Genomic DNA, 25,360 nt, shown 5'->3' with positions numbered 1-25,360 from the left:
AGAATGCCAATGGCTTTCAGATCTGAGACACGGTGCTGCTTTCCCGGCCACGGCCTTCCTTTCCTCGCTCCGTTGGTCACAGTCATTGGCATGGTCCAGATGGTGCATCTCGGTGGCGAGCGATATTAATATCAATGGTGAGGCGCGTGACAGCATCCTGTGAGAGGCGAGTCATCATCACGGCGCATCTCCCCGCGTCCTCTCGCTCCGTGCTTTCCCGGCCACGGCCTTCCTTTTCTCACCCCCCAGCCTCTCGGAGCCAGCCCCATAAGCATAAGCAGCAGCCGCAGCTCCTGTAAATACTACCCGTATTCTTGTCCAGCCCTGCCAGCCCATCCTCAGACTCCTGCTGAGCTGTCTCCTGATCTCCCACTCCTCGCCATTTCCGCCAAAACCAACGTCAACATGGCGGCAAACGCTGCTGCAACACGTACGTGGGAGAATACGTCTGCCATTGGCATTACAACATCGCGGGGTGTATCCTAACCATACTTGTGAACTTTCACCTTGAGCAGAACCCCAGCTGAGAGCCATTCAGGCGCCGCTACCGTTCCATTTCAGCCTGGTGAGTCAACTATCGCGGTTGGAGGAGGCGGTCGTAGTCACTAGGATTAGCTTCGGGGCTGACAAGGGAACTTCTCCCGATGTTAACAGGTGGCTGGTGCGATAGCCGGTACGACGGAGATTCTCACGATGTACCCCCTGGACGTTGTGAAAACACGGTTGCAACTGGCCGTCGGTGCGCAACAGAGAACGTCGATTGTTGGAACGTTTCGACACATCATAAAAACGGAAGGGTGAGGGTACCATGTCAGCTACCGTCGTGATGCGGAGTAGCAAGATGCTGAGCTCAATGTGCGATTCTAGATTCGGGACACTCTACCGTGGAATCGTACCGCCAATATTGGTGGAGGCGCCGAAGCGCGCCATCAAGTTCGGAGCAAATGAACAATATACCGCCCTCTACAAATCCAAGTTTGGCTGGCAGAGTGGGAGTCAGCTGGCAGTCTTGACGGGTGTTAGCGCGGGTATCACGGAAGCATTCATTGTGGCGACGCCGGAGTTGATCAAAATCAGGATGCAGGACAATCGAAATGTAAGTCAGCTTATTGCGTCTCGCACAGTACCTCCCGCAATTTGGTCCTCACCGCATCGTACTTTAGGCTGGCAAATACACTGGAACGTGAGTGTGGAGCAAAATGAAGAGTTCAGACGACTTGGAAGCCGACTTTTAACCTCATCACGACGCAGGGCACAATGCATCTCCACAATCTTCAAGGAAGAAGGTTTGTTGGGATAAATGCACAAAATCGGTTCGCGTCGATGATCTTACTGATGTTATCTTGTCTTACAGGATTCCGCGCATTCTTCCGAGGCCTTGAAGCGACCATGTGGAGACATGCCGTCTGGAACGGAGGATACTTTGGGGTCATTAGCACTGTGCGAGACATTGTGCCCGTCGCTGAGACCAAGGAAGGTGTCCTCATGAGGAACTTTGTCTGCGGAGCCATTGGCGGTACTTTTGCCACCATTCTGAACGTAAGTTGCCGATCTTTGGGTTGCGTCCATTCCAAATGCTAATCAATCCGAATTCCCCTAGTGCCCGTTCGATGTCGGTCAGTTACGGTTGAAGGCCCGATGACTAGCTATCATGCTGCCAACTAAACAAAACTTTCCCTCTTTCAGTGAAGACAAGAATCCAGTCGCAGCTGGCTGCTCCTTACAAATACCGGGGTGCCTTACCATCACTTGGACTGGTCCTGCGTGAGGAAGGACCTCGGGCTCTTTACAAAGGTACGCCTGAGGGGTAAACGGAGCGGGATCATGGAATCCCGAGAACCCAGAATAACCGTGTCCTCATCCTTCACTTCGATTCTAGGCTTTGTACCGAAAGTACTTCGTCTGGGACCCGGCGGTGGTATCCTCTTGGTGGTTTTCGAGACCGTCTCAGGTTACATGCGAAAGTAAGTCCGACTATGTTCCGCTCCTTATGCGCACGAAGGCATTCTAACATTCGTCTTTTGGCTAGGCACTTCATGTAGATATTTCTTTTGGCCAGCGCATGTAGATACGATAGTGGACGACCCCATCCTTCATAGTCTCTGCTTCCAGTCACCCGCACATACTCGGATTCCTTTCCTTCACCCGGTTCGCCGGGGACCTTTTGCTTAGAGAATCTGTACATAATACAAGCATCCGTCGAAACGACATCATCAAGTATGGCTACATTTTTACCCACCGGGTCCGACGTCCCCCCCGCCATCATCCACGAGACGGCGGGATGTGAACCGACGGAACTTAGGCCTCTGGACGCGCAGCCTAATGTTGCTTCCCGTTGGCCACGCTTCCCATTGCCTTCCCATTGAGCGTTCCCTCCCAAATTCGCAACGCTATTGCGAAGGCTCTCAACGGCCCACTAACCTTCCTCCTTCGCAACGCAATGGGCGAGCAGCTCTGTACAGTACAGTACCATCCTTTCGCCGACCACCCACCAGGTCAACAACCGCAATCCCTCACCCTGCCGCAATCCCTCACACTTACCTAAAACAGATCACTCTAAATCCCCTAATCCACACGCAGTTTTTTTTTTGGCCCGCTGTTCTCGCTGATATCTATGATATGCATATTGGGTACGGGAGTTGGGGTTGGACTGAAATAGCTGTCTCGAGGATGGTTCGAGTCGAATGCAAGGAGGCGGGATTTGGCCATTTTAGATGCCATGGAATTGTGCATATCAGCTAAAGTTACAGTAGAAAAATAGGATAGGGCCATAAAACGGTAGACGCGAGCGAATTACGGAGAGGTCCTTGCAAGCAGATAAAGGAGAGAGGTTGGTGTGTTGTGTTCCAAGGGTCTACGCTCGCTGCTGATGTATGTATGTATTTTCCGAAAGAGTGAATCTTTCTCAGGTACCGCGTGGATTGGAAGGTGGGCCTCATGCCTTCCATCAGATGCGTCTGTCGCGGAGACGGCCGGAGGAACCCGGAACGCACGCGTCGGCTCATCGGGTCATTCCGCTCACATCACAGCCCGGCTTGGAGCTGCCCCATCCCCCTTCCCATTTTCCCCATTCTCCCACCACCCAGCCAAGCTCCAACACCACAACAACAATGTCGCTCAACCGCATCCTCGTCCCCGTGAAGCGGGTCATCGACTACGCCGTCAAGGTCCGCGTCACGGGCGGCAAAATCGATACCAATGTCAAGGTAACCCTTCCATTCCCCCCGAAAAACTGACCGTAATTCCAGCGTGCTAATAAACCTCCTTGTCATCCCCCCCCAGCACTCGATGAACCCCTTCGACGAGATCGCCGTCGAGGAAGCCGTGCGTCTGAAGGAGAAGAAGGTCGCGAAGGAGGTCATTGCGTTGAGTATCGGGGGGCCGAAGTCGGCGGAGACGTTAAGGACGGCGTTGGCGATGGGGGCTGATCGGGCGGTGCATGTGGATGTGGGGGAGGGGACGGAGGTTTTACCGCTTCAGGTATGAGTCTACACGCGAGCGACTATGAGCGTGAGCGGAGCGAGGTTCGCTCAGGCGCCGTTCTAGCGAGCAACAGCGACTGGTAGATGCGAGCGTCAGCGAACATTGATTTCCTTCCACGGCCTTGTCGCGATCGGGAGCGAGCAGAATCTCGTTTCTTTCATCCGTCCATCACTTCGCTTCGCATCATCATCCTCGTTCGCTTCATACGATGCCCCACTCATCGCCTCCCTCTCACCCACTCAGGTAGCAAAGCTAATAGCCTCCATAACACGCAAAGAATCGCCCTCCCTGATCATCCTCGGCAAACAAGCCATCGACGACGACAGCTCGCAAACAGGGCAGATGCTCGCCGGTCTTCTGGGGTGGTCGCAGGGCACGTTCGCTAATAAGGTCGAGGTGGATGGGGGGAAGGTGACGGTGACGCGGGAGGTGGATGGTGGGTTGGAGACGGTGAAGATGGAGGTGCCGGCTGTTGTTACTACGGATTTACGGTATGTGTTATGTCACCCCCCATTCTCCTCCTTCGCATTGTTTCGCGAACTGAATGCTAATACCTCTCCGCAGTCTAAACGAACCCCGCTATGCAACACTCCCAAACATCATGAAAGCCAAGAAGAAGAAGATGGAGGTGTTCAAGGCGCAGGATTTGGGCGTTGACATTAAGCCGAGTATTGAGACGATTGATATCGCGGAGCCGCAGAAGAGGAGCGGGGGGAAGAAGGTTGAGAGTGTTGATGAGGTAGGTTGGGTGGGGGCGAGCAGGGGAAGGGGGTTGTTCAAGGGATCACACTGGGTTGGTAGAATGCAATATGAATGGGGATGATCGTGTTGACCGTTGTCTCTATCCCTGTCGCTCTTCCAGCTCATCGACAAATTGAAGAACGAAGCCAAGGTGTTGTAAGGGACCCTACATATTGCCCACAGCATAGGCGCCCAACCCTACACCGCACAATACCCCGTAGTCTGCAAGCCTCTTGGGAGACGCTTCAAATCGTATATATCTGCACCAACCCGCTCTGTACACTCTCACCCAAAATACATTGCATAATAAAAAGCATACCGAAAGCAATAATCCGAGTCTCCTGCATTTCTATTCACAAAACATATCAACCATAGCCTATATTACAACCCCAACAACCGTAAATAAAAAAGTGGTCCAACGCCGTGTAGATGTGTAAAGGTTTACGCCTCGAAAAAAACGGGAAACCAAAGCATACGTCTAGGAAACAAAACCCAAAGTCCCGAGGGGGGGAAGGGGGGAAACAAAGAGCCCGGCTCTCATTCCCCCGCGTCATAATCTCATGGGATACCCACATCCCAACCCGCTCATATCCACAGCCGCACATGGGGGTCCCGCTCCCCTCACCACCACCGCTCACTAGCAACCTTCCAATTCCACCACTCCGCGGCGCTGTACGCCATCCACGCGCCCACCCCGACCCACGCGGCACTCACCCCCGCCTTGACGGTCCCCAGGCGCTTGCCCATGACGCCGAACCCGTCCTCGCATCGCATCCCTGGGGCGGCCTCGGTGCCCGCTTCGATGTTCGCGCAGGTGGATCTGAGGCCGGCGGTGGCGAGCGAGGCGCCGATGAGGAGGAGGAGGGTGTAGAGGGTTGAGAGGGCGGCGAGGGCGCGGATGAGGCGTTTTGCGCGGCCGGAGGTGGAGCGTGTCAGGAGGAGGGTGGTGAGGGTGCCGAGGGTGAGGGAGAGGAGGAGGCCTAGGGTGCCGATTCTGGGTGGGGAGACGGGGGGTTAGCAAGTGGGTGGGAGGGAGGGAGGGTGCGAAGGGGGGGATAGCTTACCCGATGGCGACACCGCACATGTTAGAGGTTTTCACGCCCTGGGCTTGGTCGGCTGCGGACCAGAATAAGAGGCTGGGAAAGGGGGGGAGATGAGAGGAGGATGAGCGATGGGTCGAGCGATGCGATGCGACGAGAAACAAACAATCCCGGGGTGGGGGGGGGGGGGGGGGGGGGGGGGGGGGGGTTCCCGAAGATTATCGCCGGCCGCTGTCGCTTCGGGTTTCTTTCCGCGAATCAAAGCGAAACCAACCCTGCACTTCCGCTTTGCGTGCCGGAGACACCTCGATTCGCTTCCCTCGCCGCAGAGGAACGCGCTCGCTGGCGCTTGAGCAACACCCCGCACCCTGTTCATCCTCCTCCCACCTTCGTCCCACCTCGCTTTTTCCTGAATCACCTACCAAACATGCTCCCCGCTAAACTCGGTCTGCGCCTGCCATTTAAGCGCCCCCGCAAAGACACCACCGAGTATCGCAAGCGTGAGGTAGAAGGCGCCCCATAGGTGGGTGTGGTATGCTTCGAGATGGTGCCGCATTTGTCCAACTTCTGTGAACTGGGAGGTGTGAAATGGGGGTGTGATGTTGGACGCCGCGGGTGTGAAGAGTCTGGTTGAGCGCCCGGCGCTGAAGCTTCTTGGGTTGCGGAGGGGGTTTCGGCAGGGTTGTGAAGGGGGCGAGTGTTTGAACCGGGTGGTGTAGAATAAGGAATGAGGAATGAGGGAGGGTTGTTGTTGAGAAGGAAAGCGAAGGAAAGGGAGGGGGAATGTCATAATGATCGCACTTATCATAATGCGATGTCGCACGAACTTGCGTGGCTTGAGACCAGGGCGGATATAAATAATATTGCTGTTGATGACATGGATGAATGACTCAGGTTTGATCTGGCCAGACGAGCCTGGGTAGAAATGAGTGAGAGTCCAAACGTTAACTCTACCCCCCACGAATGACGCGCCTCAACTCAACTCAACTCACTCAAGGGAGTCTCCTTCCTCACAAGAAAACTTCCTCCTTCCCTCCATGCTCCAGAGCCATTTTCTCTCTCTCACTAGGCGTTAACCTGAAATCATCCTATTGAGGTTTCTCCGCCCGACAGAGCGATTTGGAAGTTGGAGAACGCGTTCATATCCCAGCTCAACTCCACTCTGCGCTTCTCTCGCTTCTTTTCTCTGATCAACACTTATTAGTCAACTCAAACAGGAGCAACGCATCCCCGGACTGACCCATCGCACATGGGCCGTCAGGGTGGGACGGAAGCAAGTCCTGTCCAAACAGCGAAGAGTGTCGATAATACAGGAGAACACGCCTTTTTGATTGCGCAATCGCTCTAACGCGTCCCGACGAGGGAGATCCCGCAGTGTGACAAACGCTGTGAAATGCACCGCCTTCGTTTCTCCAAAGTCAAGCCAGAAGGGTCATCCCCCCACCACCCAACCCTGTCTCGCAACATAATAAGAATACCGTCTGAAGCGCCAGGTAGCGCCGGACAGAGAGGCATAGGAAAGCAGAGTATAGAAAAATCACACCTCCAAAGAACATCCGCAACGATGCTCGAAACAGTCCCGGGCTTCGCCTACCCCCTCGCCAAGCCAGCCTTCTACGCCGCCGTCCTCGAGCAAACCTCCGCCCTCGTCGACCCTTCCCTCCCGCTCACCTCCAACCTCGCAAACTTCTCCGCCCTGCTGTTCCACGCTTACCGCGACCCGCCCGTCAGCAGGGAGATCAACTGGCTCGGTTTCTATCTGACGAAGGATGTTCTGGACGGTGTTGCCGGAGTACCAGAGGCGGGATCACCACCACCAAAGGGACCGCCAAAACTCATCCTGGCGCCGTTTCAGGGCCGGGTAGCCTGTACGATCATCCCGCCCAACAAGGGTGTCTGCGGCGCGGCGGCTGCGACCGCATCAACGCAACTCGTGCCTGACGTGCATCTGTTCCCGGGACATATTGCCTGTGATTCGAATACCGAGAGCGAGTTGGTGGTGCCGATTGTGGTGGGAGGGAGGGTCGTGGGGGTGTTGGATATTGATTGTTTGGTTAAGGAGGGGTTTGATGAGGAGGACCGGGTGGGTGTGGACGGGTTGGTGAAGGTGTTGGTTGAGACTGCCGGGTTCAAGTAGAGTGAGATAGAGAGCAAGGGTTGGGGGATGAAATGGCAGGACATTTCGAGCAATATCTCACATCTCGGCGTACTGCAGCTCTCAGAACATATCACTTCGTATGAAACATCAACATTTACACTGAATTGATGCACGGGGTCGTCTGCATCAGATTTCTCTTCACTCGTTTGGACCAATGTATTTGGCAGGGATGACCTCGCCCGGGCTGAAACTCACTCCGTGTATGATACGGGAAGACAGAAAACCAGGCCGGAGCCCGCCAGAAGCAACAGATATCCTACTATCTGATAAGAAGGTTCCTCGAGGATTGCCATCACCGCACAGCTGTCCAGTATGGTAATACATTCTATAAACGATCGCTCTTTCAACCAGCTTCCTTAGCTCCGTTGGGAGAGCGTTAGACTGAAGATCTAATCAGGAGTCCAAACTTAGGAGTCCAAACTTACTGTCGTGGTTGCTTGAGCATGGCTTATTTCGGTTCTGGTGGGGAGGCGAGAGGGGATGGGGTTTGGGGTGTCAATCTGCTTGTCAATGGGTTTCCTGAGTGAACGAATCCCCACCAGAATCCCCACCGTCGCTGGTGCCTTCATTCCCACTTCAATCTCTTCAATTGCAAGGCGTGATCTTTACCCTCGAACTGATATCACACAGTTCCAACACTAGTACTGGTATACTGCTTCCAAGGCCGCTCACAACTTTGCTGCTCGCCTCGTCGTTTACTGCCGTCTGAGGATCCTCTGCCAAGTGCGCACATCGTCCTGTCATCTTCGTCCTCGGAGCTTACGACCAGCCACTCGCCCATATCCCTCCCATGACGACGAGCAGCGATGCCCCAGTACGGCTTTCTGGCGGGCCCGGCAAGTCCGGCATCGCCCTGCACGGCTGGGCAATCACCACCGGAAAAGCCGCCATATGCAACGCTGGAGAACTCGAGCAGTGGGTTTCCCCATTATTCACCAATGACCATGGAGCACACATACTGACAAGAATTTTCGTGATGGACATGCTAGGGCATCCGCGATATTACCGGTCCCAACACCCGAGATGCTGTTTGGCAACAACTTCCTAGATATCACGCACGAATCTGGGCTACATATCACGTTCAGGGCGGTGGATGCGTTGAAACGGGTGGATGCGTCGCCAGAGTCCGCAGAGGGGATCAAAGTCGCTTGTGCGGCGCATTGGGCAAAGAACAAGTATGTTGTGAGGGGGCGGGCATCTATGATGAAACTGCATATATTTCATATCGAAACATGCAATCTTACGAACACGGATGTGATATTCTCCCAAGCCCCGACGCCCACAAAATCAAAGACGTCGTCAAGCCCTACGACTGGACCTACAGCACTGACTACACCGGCACGGTGGTCTCATCACCACAACGGCCGTTTGAGCCGACGACGACACATGGGGTGGATGTGGAGCGGCTGAAGCGGCCAGATCCGATCTTGTTTTACGATGAGGTGGTGCTGTTTGAGGATGAGTTGGGGGACAATGGGACGGCGCTTTTGACGTTACGGGTGGTGAGTTTGCCAAGTTATGAGGGGCCAAGACCAGGAGACGGTATTGCGAGATGTGCCGCGGCTCATAACGCCCTTTTCTTCCCACAGCGCGTAATGCCATCCTGCTTCCTAGTCCTCCAACGCTTCTTCCTCCGGGTCGACGATGTTCTCTTCCGCATCAACGATACACGCGTCTACCACGAGTTCGGCACTTCGCATCTCGTCCGTGAGTACTCCAGCAGGGAGGAGGAGTACGCTACCATCCGCGAGGTAAAAAAACCTTGCCCCACCTTAATCTCCCATCGCATTCCATTAACATAACCCCTGAAGAAACTCCCAAGCCAACAACCAGCCTGGCACATCCGCCCCACCTCCACCGCAACCCCGCCCGCAGAAGACCTCTCACCCCTCACAGATCCAAATTGGGTCGCGGCGACAATGGCCGCCACCGGCCCACCCGCGCCAACGCACACGTTACGGTCGGTGGAGGAGCTGAGACCGGCCCCGCCGGCCCCAGGGAGGTTTTTGGTTGTGAGGGAGGCGGTGGAGATATCTATGAAGTCGGCCGGAGCCTCCTAGCACAACTCTCCGCGCTCCTAATACATTCGCCATCTATAAGATCAATTATACCCGCCCCTCGACACCTCGTCCGGTTCTATTATCTGCCGACGTTTGTAGAATGGTACACATCCGATGTCACGGAATGGAAGAGAAAGCGGGCTTGATAACCCGGCGTCAACTCCCCGCGCACCCAACGGCGTGGAAATATGCATTGTCCATCCTCCCTCAGCCCCTCTCTAATGATGATAATTGTGATAACTTGGATAGGGAGATCATATACGTGATGATGAACTGTGTGAGTGTGTTCTAAAAGTCTAAAAATGGGGTTTCGGTGGAGTTGGAGAGGCGAGGGGTGATTGACCCGATCTGTTCACTGTTTCCCGAGCGTCGGCGGCCTCAGTTCATCAGACGGCGGGTCGGACGGCGGGATTCCAAACGGGATATACGGTTCAACTATCACCGCAAACAAGATACAGTAAGTATGACCATCCCTCCTCTTCATGCACCCAATCACTCACACACACACCTGCCAAAACCCCCTCACCCCCAACAGCAGTCCTCAGTCCCGGCGAAACAACCCCTTGCCCCAGCCCTCCTGCCTCTCCTGCTCTGCTCCCAGAGCCCGCACCCCCAACAGTCGCAAGACTATCTCCACTAAAATTCCTCACCACACTCCCCGGAGTCTCCCCCCACACCTCCCCCTCCCGAATCACCAGTCCCCTCGGCGGCGTCGCGCTTGGCCGTCTCCCCATCCCTGTCGTCACCGTCGACCCGCTACTCGACCGATTCGTACCCTTCGACGACGACTGTGATATGGACGAAGGCGTGCGTGTGGCTTGGGAGGCGGAGACGGCGGCGTCACGCAGTTTTTTAAGCGGGTGGTCTAACCCCCGTGTCAGCGAGGACCAGATGAGCGTGAACTCGGAGTCGACGGCGTGTTGGATTAGCGGGTTTGTTGAGAGGTCGCTGCGGGCATAGATGAGTGTGTTATGTACCCCCACAATGGTTGGAGGATGGAGGATGGACGACGTACATGTAGTTATCAGAATCCTCGGATGGGTGACGCCCCGGCTGCGATTCCCTCCCTTTCAGCGCCGTTACGTTTCCTAAGGCTACTTTCAGGGTTACCGCCTGATGCACCACTATAAAACGAAAAAAAAAACACGTCAACATCATGGATCAGTCCCCCCTCTTCGCTAACATCGGATGATATGATATGACGTGGTATGATACCAACACGTACCACCGTTCACCTCACACTCCTCCCCCAACCGGATCACATCCCCATCCCGCACCTCCACTTTCCCGCTCTCGGTGCCTTGCGGGGACAGCCGCTTGGAGTTGAGGAAGGTGCCGGAGGAGGAGGATGTGTCTTGGATGTAGAGCTGTGGGTTGAATGACATCAAATAGGGTGGGTGTGAGATCGCGTAAGTCGTGGGGGTTGGGAAGGGTGCATAGAACAGGGAGATATCCCGTCCGACATCCCGTCGACGAAACAAGCTAAACATCGCCGTCCCACAACCCACATCGCAAGCCCCCCCCCCCCCCCCCCCCACACACACACAACTGTATGATTCTCAGACCTACCTTCCGATCCAAAAACCCCATAACAGCATGTCGTCTGCTCACAACCTTACTCGCAAACTTCAACCCCCTAAAATCCGGCTCGTCCTTATCCAACAACCGGCCGATCGACACGGGGTGTTCGAGGTTGACTATTCTTCGTGTGTGTGATGTACTGGATGATGGGGCGCCGGGGGGGTTGAGGGGGATGAAGGTTACGAGGTAGGGGTGGTCGGCTGGGCAGTGAAGGGGGCGAGTGGGGTGTCAGTGGTGGAGTAAGGCAGCGGGAGGGGGGCCGGGGGGGGGGGGGGGGGGACGTACTTACTTGAAGTGGTGGTGGAGGTAGCTGAGGAGGAAGCGTCCTGAGCTGCCGCGGCTGCTGTCGTTGCTGTTGCCGCCATCCTCTATGTCAAAGGCCTATAATATTGCGGTGTTTTGGAGGTGTGGGTGGGAAGAGCGAAAAGGAGAAGTGGGATTTTGGGCAGAGGGCGGACGAGAACGCGTTAGGAGTTTTGCGTCGCGTTCGTTACGATGCCACATGCGCTTGTGTGCGTACGAATCGGGGGAGGCAGACAGACCCTGGACAATACAGCAGACAGATATGTGTAGAGGTCGCCGTACCCGACGGTTAGATGGTCTTTGTCACTGCTATCCAATGACACAAGGTAACTTCGTTCAGGGACTCTAAATTTACGGTGTCTAAATCTCAACCCCCTCCCTCCGCCCTCTACTGCCCAGGCCACATCCTCCGATACGCCGCAACAACATCCGCCATCTCCCTCACCTCCCTCCCCTCCTTCTCCTCCCCGGCCCCCAAAACAATGCCCCCCTCAACGCCGGCCCGTTCCCACACCCCCAACGCCATCGGCAAATCCCTCGCCCGCAAACACATCCCAACCATACTTCCCACCGCACTCCTCGGTACCTTTCCCCCCGCGTCGTTGCGGATCCCTTCGTACAGTTCATACGCAACTTTTATATCACCGGAGGGGGATAGGGCGTGTGCGGCGAGTAGGGCGGTGCGCAGTTTAGTGAGTTTGCGGATGTTGGCGTCGGCGCCGTGGACTTGGACCGCTTTCTCAAAGTACTCCTGCGCTAAAACTAAATCATGGGAGGATAGTGTGATCATGCGCCCGTAGGCGACAGCATCCGGGTGCACGCCGCGGCGGGTGAAATCCGTCCAATAAACGTGGGCCAAGGGGTAGTCGCGGGTGGCTTCGCACATTTTGAGGAGGATGTTGAGTGTGCGGCGGAGAGCTGCCAGTGAGAAAGCTTTATCCCCGTGCAGGGGCGCTCCGGGGAGGTAATAGCGGTCAAAGAGTGTTTTGGCGCGGCTGTATTGGGCGGTGTTGACGAGGACGCCGAGGTAGGCGTTGTCGATGTGGATGCGGCTGGCGGCGGCGGTGGGTTGGAGGGTGGCGACGCGGTGTTTTTTCCACTCGGTGATTGCGCGGGCGTAGATGCTGTCGACTTCGGATGAATTCGAGAGTTTGCCGAACAGTTCCATGCCGATGCGGTAGGATTCCGAGTCCAGGCAAAAATTCGGCGTGGAGGAGGCGAGCATCTCGGACCAGATGTCGACGCCGCGTTGGCGTTGCGCGAGCCCGCCGTGGTGCGTGCAGAGGTCGAGGAGGGCGTTGTAGCCTTGCAGGGAGATGGCGCGTTTGGCGGCTTTCAGCTCGTCGTACACGCTCATGGCGGTATCGAAATCCCCGCAGCGTTTGCAGCAGACCAGCAAGTCCATTAAGAAGTTGTCGCTCGGTTTGTATCCGTACCGGCGCATATCGCTGACGAGGGTGTTGATGGCGTCGCGGTACTTGTTCGGGTTGGTGATGAGGGTGTGGAAGAACCCGTGGTAGTCATCGTATTTGAGGCGGACATTCAGGTCGTTTTGTTTGAGGATCGTGTAGACATACAGCGCATCGTCGGCTTGATGGCATTTGATGTAGTCGCGGAAGAGATCTACTTTGTCGGACCCGCTGAGGCTGCGGATCTTTTCGCGATCGAAACGGACTTGGAAGCGTTTGCGTTGAGGTTGCGATACCGGCGGCAGGGTGTCTTGTGATCTTTCTCCTCGTGAGTTGGAAGATGACTTTAGCGGAGCAGGGATGGTTGCCGTCGTCGCTGCTAGTAGATCGCCTGTGTAATATAGAGTGGATCGTTGTGAATATGTGCGCTGGGCGATGGTAGTGGATTTGGGGATGCGTGCAAAAGGAGATCATGCTCGCTCCCCGCATGACCTGGATGTTGGGCGGCGCAAGCGTCCCCAAGCATTCCTGCACCTTGGCTGCAATCCATGCCCCTGGCGCTCGACGCGCGATCTTAAACAATCCTGTGCCTGCAACACAGTACGCTCGCATTCGGTCGCACTTTCTTTGCATGGCTGAAACCCCAAGGACCGTTAATCCTCCCTACGCTCGCCATCCTCAAGTGTTCATGCGCCGAGGGTCCCACTGAACTCGCTCTCTCCCTCACCCTCCTTTCTTCGCCGGGCGTCCCCAACCACCCTTAGCAATCCGCACAGCTCACCTTCACCCCCAGCCCCAAAAGGCCGTCTCGGATACCGACACACCGTCTGACTCGTAAAAGCAGCCACACAGATCACTCGCGAAGTAGCACTCTTCCGCTTCACTGTCCTCGCAGTGCATATCTCCTTCAGGGGCACACATAGTGATGTTGAGGCTTTTCGTAGCATCACTCTTTCGTCCTCAGATATGGGGCCCACGTGGAGGGCTGCGGAGTGCAATAACCGGCGGTGGGTGTTCTCTTCCTGGAAAGGCAGCGGAGAGCGTTACTGATGTGCGCACGATGTGTCCGTCGCTCTCCGTTGCTGAGGTCGATCTCTGGGTTGTCCCAGAAACCGTTGCTGAATCCCGTTGCTGAAACCAGGCGGACTTGTTCTTGACCCGATAATGCTTTCCGGTGACCCTGGCGACGGTCCTTCGGCGAGCGTGTCGAAGTCTCTCCTCTCGCGGTGTCTGGAGAATGTTTCTAGTCAGGGTGGCGATGTCTGGCCAGACGACGGCCGCTTGCGAATGTTGATGTTGACCTGGATCGACACCCGCGAATGGCCGGGTCGTGCGTGCCATTGGGCAAGGCAAAGAGAAGATGCAGTTGGCCCCCTCCATCCGCCTGAGGGATCTGATTGGCTACCTTGACTGGTTGATGGAGCGGCAACTTGTCCCACTCAGATACGTATCCCTAACTGGTTAGGGTTACGGCCACCCTAACCCACATACAGTACGACCGGTTAGGGTTACAGCGTCCCCCTGGCATGACACGTAATTTGTTGCTTGCCAGTGCTGTCTATCAGAGCTCCCAAAACCCGCATCACCGCAGTCCTTTCCTGCTGAATCATCGTCTTGCTCCTTCTCGGCATCCGGGACATCAAGTCAGCCTGAAAAGACCTGCGTCTTCTCTCGCAAATAACAACGCTATACGTAAGAGTGTGCGACGCGCAAACGTCCTCAGTTTGGGCGACAGATCATATCCATCTCGCCTTGTCCTTCTTTCCCACGCACCCTCTACTCACAAATCAACAACCCTGAAAAACGCCAGCTCTAAACGGAGGGTCTCTACTTTCGAAATCACCGGTAGTACAGAAACACCATGAGCCGAGGATCGAGCTGTAAGTCGTGTCTTCGCTGCCAGCTGGGAATTCTAGTTACGGAGAGGTGCATAGTCCTAACCTGCGAATTTACGCTCGCTCTCAGCCGCCTACGATAGGCATATCACTGTCTTCTCCCCTGAGGGACGACTATACCAAGTCGGTAGGTTGGGCGATTAAGGTTTTGTGAGTCTCGTACACTTCTGTACTGCTTACTGACACCCCTTCGAATCGAATAGAATACGCGTTTAAGGCCATTTCCAATGCTGGGGTCACTTCAATCGGTGTGAGAGGGAAGGACTGCGCCGTTGTGGTAACGCAGAAGAAGGTTCCGGTACGTCAAGGGATAGGATGGGGCTGTCAGCACCGCAGAAATACTGGGAATGTGGGGTATAGGAGCTTATTATCGGACACTCTCTTGCCCTCGCTCTCATCTCAGGACAAGCTCTTCGACCCTTCCACAATTACCCGTGTGTTTCAAATCACCCCTAAGATCGGATGTGTGATGACTGGACTATTACGTGAGTTGCCCTTCTCTGAGTAGAAGTCATAGGTTTTCCTCATTAGGTCACTCATCCCCAATTCCTTTCCTGACCTGGATAGCCGACGCGCGAAACCAAGTTTCTCGCGCCCGGATGGAAGCTGCCGAATGGCGGTACAAATTCGGATACGAGATCCCAGCGGACATGCTGGCGAAGCGCATGGCCAACATCAACCAGGTGTACACGCAGCACGCCGCCATGAGGCCTCTCGGCGTTTGTATGTATCCTCCCCAAACTTCAGATCTGCCTGCCAGGCCATGGCAAAACCAAGTTCTCACCGCAATCTCCACACCATAGCAATGATCCTCATCGGCTTCGACGACGAACGGGGCCCGCAACTCTTCAAATGCGATCCCGCAGGCTACTTTGTCGGGTACTACGCCACCAGCGCAGGCTCCAAGCACCAAGAGGCGCTGAACCACCTTGAAAAGAAGCTCAAGAAGCGGCCGGAGCTTAATGAGGAGGATACCGTCGAGGTACATACCGCCCCGGCTACCCCACCGATTCATCTTCTACACTTTCTTTGGAAAGCGTAATCATTGACTGACAATCGACTATCATCCAACAGCTGGCAATCAACACCCTCTCCAACGTCCTCTCCCTTGACCTCAAACCCGCCGACCTCGAAATTGGGATCGTCACAGCAGCCAACCCGCGTTTTGTCCAGCTGACCACCGAGCAGATTGATGAGCATCTTACGCGGATTGTTGAGAAGGCCGATTAGGTGGGATTGGGAGGGTCTGCGTGCGGGGTTGCGTTGGGAGAGGGGAAAAGGATTTGAGGGGTGGAGGATACGGCAGAAGGAAGTAGGACGACGGAGGAATACTGCAGCTCTGAGGAATACGCAGGAAGGAACGAGCTTTTCTCCCCGTGGTATGCGGTGGTAAGGGTCATCCCCGGCGCATTCCCCGCCCTTGCCCACCCGCCCGCCTCGCCCGCAGATGTACAGCAAAATATATACTTTACGCTTCTACGTCTTTGAAGAAACTCGTACGGACCTAGTAAAGGTGGAACTCTCCGGAAGGGCAGGCTTCGTCTGGATTTTTGCCCTCGGCCTCTCCCGGCACCTCATCTTGATTTGGGCACATGTCTAATCTCCAAACGTTCAGATATCTCGGTAGCACGCACGCTTAAGTCCATTTCCAGCTGAACCCAACAACGGGATAAAGCAGCTGGTTCAAATACTGTACATCTTCACTCCCATCTCCTCAAACCCACCAAACAAACCCACCCACCCACCTCCGAATCCCCCATCTCTCAAACAATATCAGGCGCGAAATCCGCCCCCACGCCATTAACACTAACCCCAACCCACCTCCTCCCCATCTTATCCAAAAACACCCCCGCGCCATTCATCCGCCCGTCCGTCCACTCGCCCGAATATTTCGCCCCGTCGAGGAAGGTGTAGGTGCCTTCGCCGTTGTATTTCGAGTTGAGCCAGTTTCCCTGTTCAAAAGATCTTATCAACATGTTGACATGCAATGCGCGAGACGAATTTTGGGACATACCTCGTATGCAGAGCCATCAGGATAACTCATCCGCCCCCTCCCCGCCATCGCATCCCCGCTCCACATACCTTCATACACCACTCCGGTCTTCTCACACCGATACGTCCCCAGTCCGTTGCGGGTGCGTTGGCCGAAACCGCTGAACCCGTTGCTAGATGGGGGTGTGGAGGGGGCGGTGGTGAGGGGTGTGCCGGGGGGCGGGACGATGACGGGGTCGCCGGCGAATTCGCCTTCTGTTGTTTGGGGAGAGGTGCGGAGTGAGGTGGTTGGGTTTGGGTGCAGGGGTGTGGACGTACCCTGAAAACGTTAACCGTACCGTATTGCGACCCGTCGGTGTAAATGAAGGTTCCGGTGAGTTTGACTGATGCTGCTAGGAGAAGTTATCAAACATTCGTTCGAGACGCATCAGAAAAAGACCCGTAAAACATCCTCTATACCCACCACCAGAAGAAGGAGGCCGACGCCCCGCACTTTTTGCCATCGGGGAAAGCTTGATGGGGATGTTGAGGTTCGGCTTCTATTGCAGAGTTCGTCGAGCGTTTTGGGTAGACTTTCGTATTCAGGTTAAACAGGACTGGTATTCGTCGATTAGAGCCTCAGCAAAGGTGGGTAGGGCACGTATGTACATGTAGGGGTGTAAACTCGAAAAGCTTTTAAACGCACGCGTCAAAACTGTCGAATGCAACTCCGCTCAGACTTGCCGTTAAACCGACAAATAGCGGACCCACTCATTTGCTCGACTTTCCTGGACATTCCTCCAGGTTCGTTTTCTAGCACGACGCGAAATGGTAAGAAAATTTTAGCGCCTTCCATAGTGAGGGGTGTGCATTAGGCAGCAGCAGTGGCCTCTCTGGAAAGATACTGCATGTAGTATGTCATGCGCAGGATGATTCGACTCTCCTCGCTCCTACGATACCGGTACCAGGGAGTCGCCGAAGAACTCTGGCCCAGTGGTATGTCGCGATTGGATCTTCATACGAACGGACAGAGTCTTCATCCTGCCACCACCCTGGGATGCTGAAGGGTCCCATTGCGTAGACGAGAATTCGACGATGTTGCAATGTGATCGTGATGTGATACCTTGGTGGTCTTGCTGTTGGTCAGTAATATCCAGCCCGCCGAACAGGAATTCGTCCCCCAGTCCACCGGCCTGTTGTCGTCTAACCCCAACCTGCTGAGATTTGGACCGGCAAAGACTCAACTTCAAAGTGGCACCACCATCTACCACCATCTTCAACCGGCTTGCAGAGAACCTGCCCCATCTTGACCACTCTTCAGCGGACTCACGTTTACGACCTCCCCGGCGAATCTAGTGCAGCTTTACCGACGTCGACTCCCTTCACCATGTCAATCAGGGAGTCCATCGGCACCCTGTTTTACGTCATTTTACTGCTGACCAATGCGGTCGCAATCTTGCACGAGGAGCGGTTTCTTGCTAGAAGTAAGTATTGGAGGAAGCGGACTGAAGGAGCTTGACAACGACCGTCCCAGTGTGAGAACCCGAGCGGTAGCGAGCCCATGTTGCCGGAGTGCGAGTGAAGCGAGGGGCAAGAATGCTTGGCGAATGTGAGCGAGCCGAGGTCGCTCCTGCGACCTATAGCGAGTGAATCTTTTGCGTCACTTGAGCCCAGCATCTTAACGGCGAGCATGAGCGAGCAGGGCCATCTATCGTTCTACCATCCACGTCTCGTGCATCGATTGGTCACCTCACACCGCTCCTTCAAACTGAAGGGCAAAGGTGCTAACGAATTTACGTACCCTTTCTCTTGCTATCGTACAGTCGGTTTAGCCCACTCCTCATCACAAGCACAGTTCGGAGACCAAACGCAAACAGTCAAGTATGAGATCATAAATCTCATTTCTGCTATCAGGACGTTATTGCGATGTAGTTTTTTCCGAATGACACCAAGCCTCTTCTTTTCAATCACATACTAATGGATTCCGATCCTAGTCCCTCTGGTCGCGATAAACATCGTCATAATCGTCTACGAGCTCATCTTCGGCTCCGTAAGCTAATCAGGAGTGCATCAGCAAATCACCCAGCAGCGCTCGAGATGCTCGAATATTGTGTATATACAGAGGGGGGAAATGGCAGTGTGCCACATATCTATAGGATCTTTTTGGAGGTGGAAGAGCCGGACGACGTTACGACTGCCCATCATTTCCTTCTAGCGATAAATTAGACGGTGGTAGGAACGACGGAAATGTCCTTGGCGATCCGGTGTCGCTGTGCCCAATACCATCGAATTCGACCACGTCGTCCCCGCTTTCGCTGTCGCCATCCTCACCGCCACTGCTGTCATCGTCATCGTTACTGGATGTGCCCGACGAGTCTTCCCTGTCGCTCGGTATATACGCCTTTAGAACCATCTCGGCGGCTGTGATGGCGCCTTCGAATAGGTAGTGATGTGGCCTTGAAGTTCGCTTGCAGCAATGAGCGAGAAGTGGGAAGCGGCGCACACGTGGCTGTTTATATGCATTATTTTGGCCATCCGTTTCCACTGCCGCAGAAACCAAAACCATGTGGAAGGCGCCTCCACCGTCCAGCCGTCCAGGCTGGCATTCCCACCGAGCCCAGCGACACCAGGCTACCAGGCATCACCTGCGACGGCCTCGAGTCACTCACTGGAAGGACAACGGCTTTTAGGAGTGAGAAACATACTTGGACAGGATTGTTGTGGAGATTGCAGCAGACTATAACAATGAGGGTGCTGACGAACAGCAAATCGACTCGGCTAGTATGCACCCTCCCTCCCCGCTGTCTCCAACGAGCCCAACACACAGACTCAACCGGCAGTGCATCGCCCAACAGCCCCCCACCAATACCAGACCCCTCAGATCCCACCGCTCTCGCACACATCGACTTTGCCCACCTCCTCACCGCCCCGCGCTTCACCGCCAAACCCCGGCGCCGCCCCGTCTCCAACACAATCCATCTTGCCGGCAACACCGTCGAAGCCCTGCACGACGCCTTCCGCCGGCACAACCCGCGCGATGCCTGGAACGTGTACAAACAACTCTTCAAGGAGAAAAAACTCCATACACTGCATCCAGACGACCACTCCACCATGCTCGGCTGGCTGACCTCACACACGCTACCGCGACTCGCGGCGATCCATGCCTCGCGAACGATGCATAATCTGCGCACCGTGTGTGGGCACCAACCCGACCTGCGGGACTACCATGCCCTGATGCTCTGCCAACTACGAAGCGGGGACTACAGACGTGCGGTGCAGGAGTTCCACCGGATGCTTGACGCGGGCGAGAAACCCGATATAAGAGCATACAACATGGTATTAACCGCGTACGGCCACGCGCGCGATTGGAACGGGGCGAGGGCGGTGTGGGAGGAGATGGCGCGGAACGTTCCCGGTGCGCGCGCGGACATGGACTCGTGGGCGCTGATGATCGAGAATGGCGGGTTATGTCGCAAGCTCCCGGCCGCTCTCAAACTCTACGAGGAGCTATCCTCCACCCTGCGCAAACCCGACCGCAAGATCGTAGAAGCCCTCATCAAAGCGCACGCTGTGGCGCGCGACCTCAACTCCGCGCTACATTTATTCGAATCGATTCGGGACAACAGAACATCCCACCCCGCCGACCTCGAATCCTACGACGCCATCCTGCACGCCTGCGAAACCGCCGACAACATCTCCCGCGCTTCCACCCTGTGGGCCGACCTGCTCGCCTTCTGCGCCCAGAAATCCGCAGACACAAAACAAGTCGTACCCCTCGCATCGACATTCACACGCATGCTCGCCCTGCACGCGCGGCGCGGGGACGTGGACGCCGTGACGAGGTTATTTGACCAGCGGCAGAAGGCTTATATACCCGATTTGGGCAGCTGTCAGGCGCTGGTGAGGGCGTTGGGGGTTAGGGGACGGTGGAGGGAGTGTGTGGATGCGTATGATGCGATGGTGAGTAGGGGACATATGCCGGACCCAGATGTTGTGAGGCTTGTGATGGAGGCGAGGAGGGAGTTGGGAGTATAAGCGGCGGGGCAGGGACGAGGGATGATGCGCGAGGCGAAATACTCTGGCGCGCATGACGGTACCCCCGTATCCTACCTACATGACGTCCCTTGTCCAGTACATATAATATGAACTAGAAATAGCCTGACCGAAAGTGTTCAAGGTAGACTAAATACACCACTGACGAATGCATGCAAAGGAAAGGCTAGGTTCAGGGCCAATGCAGAATGTTATTACCAAAGAGACAGACGCATGGAGAAATAACCCTAACCCCACGCCTACCTAACGAATTCAGCGTTGGTTTAGCCGTGCACAACACGCCTAGGGTTAGGGTTAGGGTTAGGGTTAGGCGTGGTTGGGGTAAGGGGTGGGGTTATGTGAGAGAAGCATCCCATGCGTCCACGTGACACTAGCACAGTTTATTGTTTTCTTCCCTACATAGCAGAGTACCCTGGACCTTCCCTTTCCTTTTTAGTTATCATCGAGCGAGAGCTTTATAAACGTTCAGAATACAGATCTCTGCGAGCATTCTCTTACATGGTAGCATCCACCAAACGTTGAGACAGCCCCAGAGAACCCGCCGACGTTCCACCACCTCACCTGTACACTGTCCTGCGTTTTACCGTCGTTGCCGCCTCACCACGTCTTTGTGCATCTTCACCTCGCCACCATTTTCCCACGACCTTCTCTCGCCAGAATGACCAAACTTGGAAAGACCAGGTCCCGCACCGTTCTCGTTTGCGGCGAAGCCTCTGACGGCCGCCAATTCAAGCGAGTTGAGGAAGCTGTTGAGCGTACGGAGCAGGCTGGGCCCGACGATGCCACTGACCAACGTGGGAACGACGACAACGAATCACACCAGGACGCTCTACCGGAGGACCTAGAGGCTCAACACCAAGACTATCAGCAGGAGGGAACCGAGATCGATGGCCCTCCCACTCCGCCAGATGAACCGATCGCCGAGGACGACTCCGACGCTGACAACGGCCAGGAGCTGCCCACCCGCGCTGAGCTGGCCCAACTGTCCAAGCGCCTCTATTTGCAGAATCAAGAGATCATGGCCTTCCTCCATTGCCAAACCGCAGACGCTAAAGCTGCGCCGCAGCCGGTTGTTATTCCTCGACCTCCGTCGATGCGCAACCCGGTTGCCAACGCCCCACGCGGCCAAGCCCCCTACCCGAACCGCACCCTGCGCATTGACCCCTGGAGCCAGCTTCCCTCGCCGGTGACCCCCGAAACCCTCATTGTCCAAGAAACTGCCATCGCGAAAGATTTGCGCAAGAGCGTCCATCGCTACGACGGCACCCGCGACATCGCGAAACGCAACCAATTCCTTGCGGCCTTCAAACGCCACTTCCGCACAGCCCCTCTTATGACCGATGTCGGCAAGATCGAGATGGCCGCAGGCCGCCTGGATGGTCTCGCTGCTACCTGGTTCGATCAGGTCGGCTGCCGCGTTGTCGTCACCTGGCAGGACTTTGCAGCAGCGGTTCGCAACCGTTTCATCCCTAGCCGCGCTACCAACCAAGCCCGCAACGCTCTCGAGACCCTGAAGCAGTTGACCTCCGTTGATGCTTATTACAAAGACTTTCAGAAACTTCATGTATCCGGCCCACAGGTCACCGAGACCGACGCTGCGAGGTACTTCATTCGAGGCCTCAAGGACAAGATCGCGGAACACATCTTAGCCCAGTCGAACGTAAAGACCCTCTCCGTTGATGAGGTCTACGACATCGCGGACCGTCTCGATTGCGCCACCTACCGCTCCTTCCTTGCCAGAAGGCCAAACAAGAACAAGACCCTCGAACCCACGGCAACCGCTTCGCTTCAAGCAGCACCCCCACATCTACCTGGCCAGCCAAGCGCGCGTTTCCGGGCGCTGCCGTAGCCCAAGCCGACGCAAAGAAAAGCCGCTTTGCCAACTGGCCGGCCGCGAGACTTGAACGTTTGACCCCAGAAGAGAGAGCTGGCAGTCTTCGAGAAGGGCTATGCCTTCGGTGCCGCCAACATGGTCACGTTGCATACCTCTGCCCCAACATGCCCCCTTGGCCAGTCGCCATCCGGAACCTCGAACCGACAACAGACAACCAGGACGACCGCGCGCCGGAGATCGACATGACCACCCGGACCGCCAGATCCAGACGGGTTTTTAAAACGTCTCAGAGCGACGACCACGCTCTTGGGACCTAACCTTGGTCAACCCCCTGATCTGCCCGCCGGCCGCGAGCCAACCGCCCCGCGGAAACGCCGACGCGTCGGGTTCTTCCCCGAGCCCGCGCAAATCCCCAAACCTACACCACTCACCGCGGCCAATTGTATTCCCCTCCACGCCACGGAGGACCCAACACCTGTCCCACCTATTCTCCACACGAGACGCGCAGTAGACCCCGCGGCGTTCCAACACGTATCTTCCCCTTTCACAACGACCAACGCCCCCCCTGTCCTTGATCCCACGATGATCGGTTTGGCGAACCTCCTGCCCGTTTCGCACGGTGACCACGACGCTACCCCTGCTATTCGCGGTGGTGACCTGAGATCGCAGATCCCGTTTCCAACGGTGACCCAGACCTTGAGCCCGTTGGCCGCGACGGTGACCCTAGACCCCAGACTCCCCAGAAAACCTCCCAGAACACCGTCCCCACAGAACCAAGATCTATCCGAACCCTCCCTTACCACCGGGCTCTCGGCGCCATCCACTTCGCAAGCTCTCGTGCACATTAAACGCCGACTGAAGTCCATCGGTGGTACGCTAGATGCGCGGCAAGAACAAGCCCTCCTGGCGGAGCTCTGCGTACACTCTCGGAACTGTATCAGCGGTCCCCTCGTGACGGACGCTCGATTGACCACCCAGGCCACCATCCACGGTCACCCCGCCACCGTCCTCCTCGACACCGGGTGCTCCACATACATGATAAGCGATCAATTTGTCAAAGCACACCGCCTACGCCTTCGTGAATCCCGCATCCAACTTGAATACGCAGCGCGCGACTCCCGTCGCTCATCCTCCTCCTACACTGTTGCGGACATCACCATCGACGAATACGCCGAGAAGCTCCCATGAATCATTGCCAACATACGGTACGACGCCATCATCGGTCTTCCCTGGTTCATGACCTTTAGTCCCGCCTTCATCACGAGCGGCCTCGCGTCTCTTTGGCCATCACTGACCCCGACACGAATGCCCGACATCTCCTCCCCACCGATGCCTGGAGTGATCTACCACGCCCCCGTAAACCTTTCAAACGACCCCGCAACCCAGTGATTGCCCCGTTGACGGTCGATGGACACGACTCCGGCTATGAATCCGATGACGTACCGCTCTCCCACCACCAGGCGCGCCGCATGCTTCGCAAAGGAGGAACCATAATCGGCGCTGTCACGTAAAGCCCCTGAAAGACCCTGACAAGATTGACTTCGCCAAGAACCTCCAGACCGTCCCGCCGCAAGTGAGAGACATCGTTGCCAACCATGAGGAGGTCTTCCGGATCAACGACAAAGTCGTACCCAATGTCGCACACTCCATTCGCACACAACCCGGAGCTAAGCCAGCCTTCTCACGTCTTCACCACATGGCACCCGTGGAGTTGGAGGAACTACAGGGCCGCATCACAACACTACTGCAGCGAGGATGGATCAAGCCCTCCTCGTCCCCTTGGGGCGCGGCCGTTCTATTTTTTGCCAAGAAAGACGGGGGTCTACAATTCTGTGTAGATTACCGTGCACTCAACCGGGTGACAGTGCCCGACCGCACCCCAATTCCCCACCTATCCGAGCTCCGCGACAGACTCTCCGGTGCCACGAAGTTCACCACCATTGATATACTGGACGCCTACCACAAGATCGCTCTCCATCCCGCGGACATGCACAAGACGGCCTTCAGGACCCGATTCGGGCACTTCGAATGGACAGTCCTGCCCATGGGTCTAACCTCCGTGCCCGCGACATGGACTTGCTGTATGAACGCCATGTTCGCCGACCTTATTGACAAGGGGTTGATCATCTATATGGATGACCTACTGATCTACACCAACGACGACGCGGAGCACCTGCGAATCCTGCACATCGTACTCTCAAGACTGGCGGCCAACGGATTATCGGCAAAACTGCCCAAATGCAAGTTCTTCCAGCCCTCCGCACTTTTCTGTGGCTTTCTTGTGTCACAAGACGGCATCACCGTGGACCCCACGAAGACGCAAGCCGTACGAGACTGGCCCACACCCGTCGACCGCGCCGAGTTGAGAGCGTTCTTAGGATTCACCAACCACTTGGCCGGGAACGTACACAACTATGCCAACCGCGCCTTGCCACTCAGTAACCTCCTCAGTAAAACCGTCCCGTACCTGTGGACCGAGTCCGCGGCGGCAGCCTTCGCAGATCTCAAGACGTCAATCTCCACCAGCCCCGTACTGCAATGGTACGATCCGATACGGCCGATCTTCCTCCAAATTGATGCCAGCGGCTTTGCGATCGGAGCATGTCTGAGCCAGCCCCCCCCGGGAAGGACATCGACGTTGCCCACGCCGACTGGAAACTACTCCTGCCCCAGATGAAACCCGTTGCCTATTGGAGCCGCAAACTACTTCCATACCAAACAAGATACGGCGTGCACGAGCGGGAACTCCTCGGTCTCGTGGAAGCGCTCAAGGCCCTGTCCCCATACCTCCGTGGGCAGCCTTTCTATGCCCTTACCGACCACAAGGCTCTC

The 25,360-nt window shown here is 55.9% G+C and overlaps 12 protein-coding genes across 12 annotated transcripts; 8 read left to right on the top strand and 4 right to left on the bottom strand.

The window, feature by feature from the left end:
* Window positions 1–224: 224 nt before the first annotated feature.
* On the top strand, window positions 225–2,229 carry EV422DRAFT_511794 (mitochondrial carrier domain-containing protein). The gene is made up of 11 exons (XM_053069042.1): window positions 225–430; window positions 516–565; window positions 655–797; window positions 868–1,096; window positions 1,164–1,183; window positions 1,252–1,286; window positions 1,355–1,539; window positions 1,601–1,616; window positions 1,687–1,794; window positions 1,880–1,964; window positions 2,030–2,229. Exons 1-11 carry the CDS (start codon window positions 406–408, stop codon window positions 2,040–2,042), a joined length of 909 nt encoding a protein of 302 aa, XP_052930131.1. The 5' UTR covers window positions 225–405; the 3' UTR covers window positions 2,043–2,229.
* Window positions 2,230–3,015: 786 nt separating this feature from the next.
* On the top strand, window positions 3,016–4,553 carry EV422DRAFT_582484 (uncharacterized protein). The gene is made up of 5 exons (XM_053073400.1): window positions 3,016–3,206; window positions 3,283–3,480; window positions 3,727–3,974; window positions 4,048–4,222; window positions 4,346–4,553. The coding sequence occupies exons 1-5, from the start codon at window positions 3,111–3,113 to the stop codon at window positions 4,382–4,384; spliced, it is 756 nt and encodes a 251-aa protein (XP_052930130.1). The 5' UTR covers window positions 3,016–3,110; the 3' UTR covers window positions 4,385–4,553.
* Window positions 4,554–4,845: 292 nt separating this feature from the next.
* On the bottom strand, window positions 4,846–5,820 carry EV422DRAFT_562946 (uncharacterized protein; the record flags this gene model as incomplete). The annotated part of the gene is made up of 3 exons (XM_053072013.1): window positions 4,846–5,218; window positions 5,289–5,360; window positions 5,687–5,820. The coding sequence occupies 3 exons, from the start codon at window positions 5,818–5,820 to the stop codon at window positions 4,846–4,848; spliced, it is 579 nt and encodes a 192-aa protein (XP_052930129.1).
* A 402-nt stretch (window positions 5,821–6,222) lies between these two features.
* Window positions 6,223–7,521, top strand: EV422DRAFT_511783 (YKL069W-like protein). Its single transcript, XM_053069041.1, has one exon. It carries the CDS (start codon window positions 6,658–6,660, stop codon window positions 7,399–7,401), a length of 744 nt encoding a protein of 247 aa, XP_052930128.1. The 5' UTR covers window positions 6,223–6,657; the 3' UTR covers window positions 7,402–7,521.
* A 325-nt stretch (window positions 7,522–7,846) lies between these two features.
* Window positions 7,847–9,253, top strand: EV422DRAFT_582479 (TIP41-like family-domain-containing protein). Its single transcript, XM_053073399.1, has 4 exons — window positions 7,847–8,337; window positions 8,412–8,597; window positions 8,693–8,924; window positions 9,012–9,253. The coding sequence occupies exons 1-4, from the start codon at window positions 8,213–8,215 to the stop codon at window positions 9,222–9,224; spliced, it is 756 nt and encodes a 251-aa protein (XP_052930127.1). The 5' UTR covers window positions 7,847–8,212; the 3' UTR covers window positions 9,225–9,253.
* Window positions 9,254–9,909: 656 nt separating this feature from the next.
* Window positions 9,910–11,591, bottom strand: EV422DRAFT_16169 (uncharacterized protein). The gene is made up of 7 exons (XM_053064993.1): window positions 11,353–11,591; window positions 11,052–11,263; window positions 10,708–10,849; window positions 10,498–10,606; window positions 10,316–10,430; window positions 9,991–10,184; window positions 9,910–9,917 (listed from the first exon to the last, which is right to left on the bottom strand). The coding sequence occupies exons 1-6, from the start codon at window positions 11,426–11,428 to the stop codon at window positions 10,119–10,121; spliced, it is 720 nt and encodes a 239-aa protein (XP_052930126.1). The 5' UTR covers window positions 11,429–11,591; the 3' UTR covers window positions 9,910–9,917; window positions 9,991–10,118.
* On the bottom strand, window positions 11,592–13,530 carry EV422DRAFT_16348 (uncharacterized protein). The gene is made up of 2 exons (XM_053065019.1): window positions 13,310–13,530; window positions 11,592–13,166 (listed from the first exon to the last, which is right to left on the bottom strand). Exons 1-2 carry the CDS (start codon window positions 13,323–13,325, stop codon window positions 11,755–11,757), a joined length of 1,428 nt encoding a protein of 475 aa, XP_052930125.1. The 5' UTR covers window positions 13,326–13,530; the 3' UTR covers window positions 11,592–11,754.
* A 629-nt stretch (window positions 13,531–14,159) lies between these two features.
* Window positions 14,160–16,174, top strand: EV422DRAFT_511767 (nucleophile aminohydrolase). The gene is made up of 8 exons (XM_053069040.1): window positions 14,160–14,467; window positions 14,586–14,655; window positions 14,741–14,797; window positions 14,874–14,968; window positions 15,074–15,155; window positions 15,238–15,393; window positions 15,474–15,652; window positions 15,745–16,174. The coding sequence occupies exons 2-8, from the start codon at window positions 14,637–14,639 to the stop codon at window positions 15,898–15,900; spliced, it is 744 nt and encodes a 247-aa protein (XP_052930124.1). The 5' UTR covers window positions 14,160–14,467; window positions 14,586–14,636; the 3' UTR covers window positions 15,901–16,174.
* A 240-nt stretch (window positions 16,175–16,414) lies between these two features.
* Window positions 16,415–17,350, bottom strand: EV422DRAFT_511764 (uncharacterized protein). Its single transcript, XM_053069039.1, has 4 exons — window positions 17,126–17,350; window positions 17,001–17,051; window positions 16,685–16,917; window positions 16,415–16,622 (listed from the first exon to the last, which is right to left on the bottom strand). Exons 1-4 carry the CDS (start codon window positions 17,163–17,165, stop codon window positions 16,434–16,436), a joined length of 513 nt encoding a protein of 170 aa, XP_052930123.1. The 5' UTR covers window positions 17,166–17,350; the 3' UTR covers window positions 16,415–16,433.
* Window positions 17,351–18,028: 678 nt separating this feature from the next.
* EV422DRAFT_562939 (Yos1-like protein) lies at window positions 18,029–18,700 on the top strand (the record flags this gene model as incomplete). Its single annotated transcript, XM_053072012.1, has 3 exons — window positions 18,029–18,125; window positions 18,465–18,569; window positions 18,636–18,700. The coding sequence occupies 3 exons, from the start codon at window positions 18,029–18,031 to the stop codon at window positions 18,698–18,700; spliced, it is 267 nt and encodes an 88-aa protein (XP_052930122.1).
* A 686-nt stretch (window positions 18,701–19,386) lies between these two features.
* Window positions 19,387–20,676, top strand: EV422DRAFT_562938 (uncharacterized protein; the record flags this gene model as incomplete). Its single annotated transcript, XM_053072011.1, has 1 exon — window positions 19,387–20,676. One exon carries the CDS (start codon window positions 19,387–19,389, stop codon window positions 20,674–20,676), a length of 1,290 nt encoding a protein of 429 aa, XP_052930121.1.
* A 2,016-nt stretch (window positions 20,677–22,692) lies between these two features.
* EV422DRAFT_562936 (uncharacterized protein) lies at window positions 22,693–23,716 on the top strand (the record flags this gene model as incomplete). The annotated part of the gene is made up of 2 exons (XM_053072010.1): window positions 22,693–22,800; window positions 22,883–23,716. The coding sequence occupies 2 exons, from the start codon at window positions 22,693–22,695 to the stop codon at window positions 23,714–23,716; spliced, it is 942 nt and encodes a 313-aa protein (XP_052930120.1).
* Between the last annotated feature and the right edge of the window lie 1,644 nt (window positions 23,717–25,360).

This window comes from Fimicolochytrium jonesii (assembly GCF_025526975.1).
Source record: "Fimicolochytrium jonesii strain JEL569 chromosome Unknown EV422scaffold_1, whole genome shotgun sequence".
NCBI classification, from domain to species: domain Eukaryota; kingdom Fungi; phylum Chytridiomycota; class Chytridiomycetes; order Spizellomycetales; family Powellomycetaceae; genus Fimicolochytrium; species Fimicolochytrium jonesii.
This window is presented reverse-complemented; position numbering and strand designations above follow the sequence as displayed.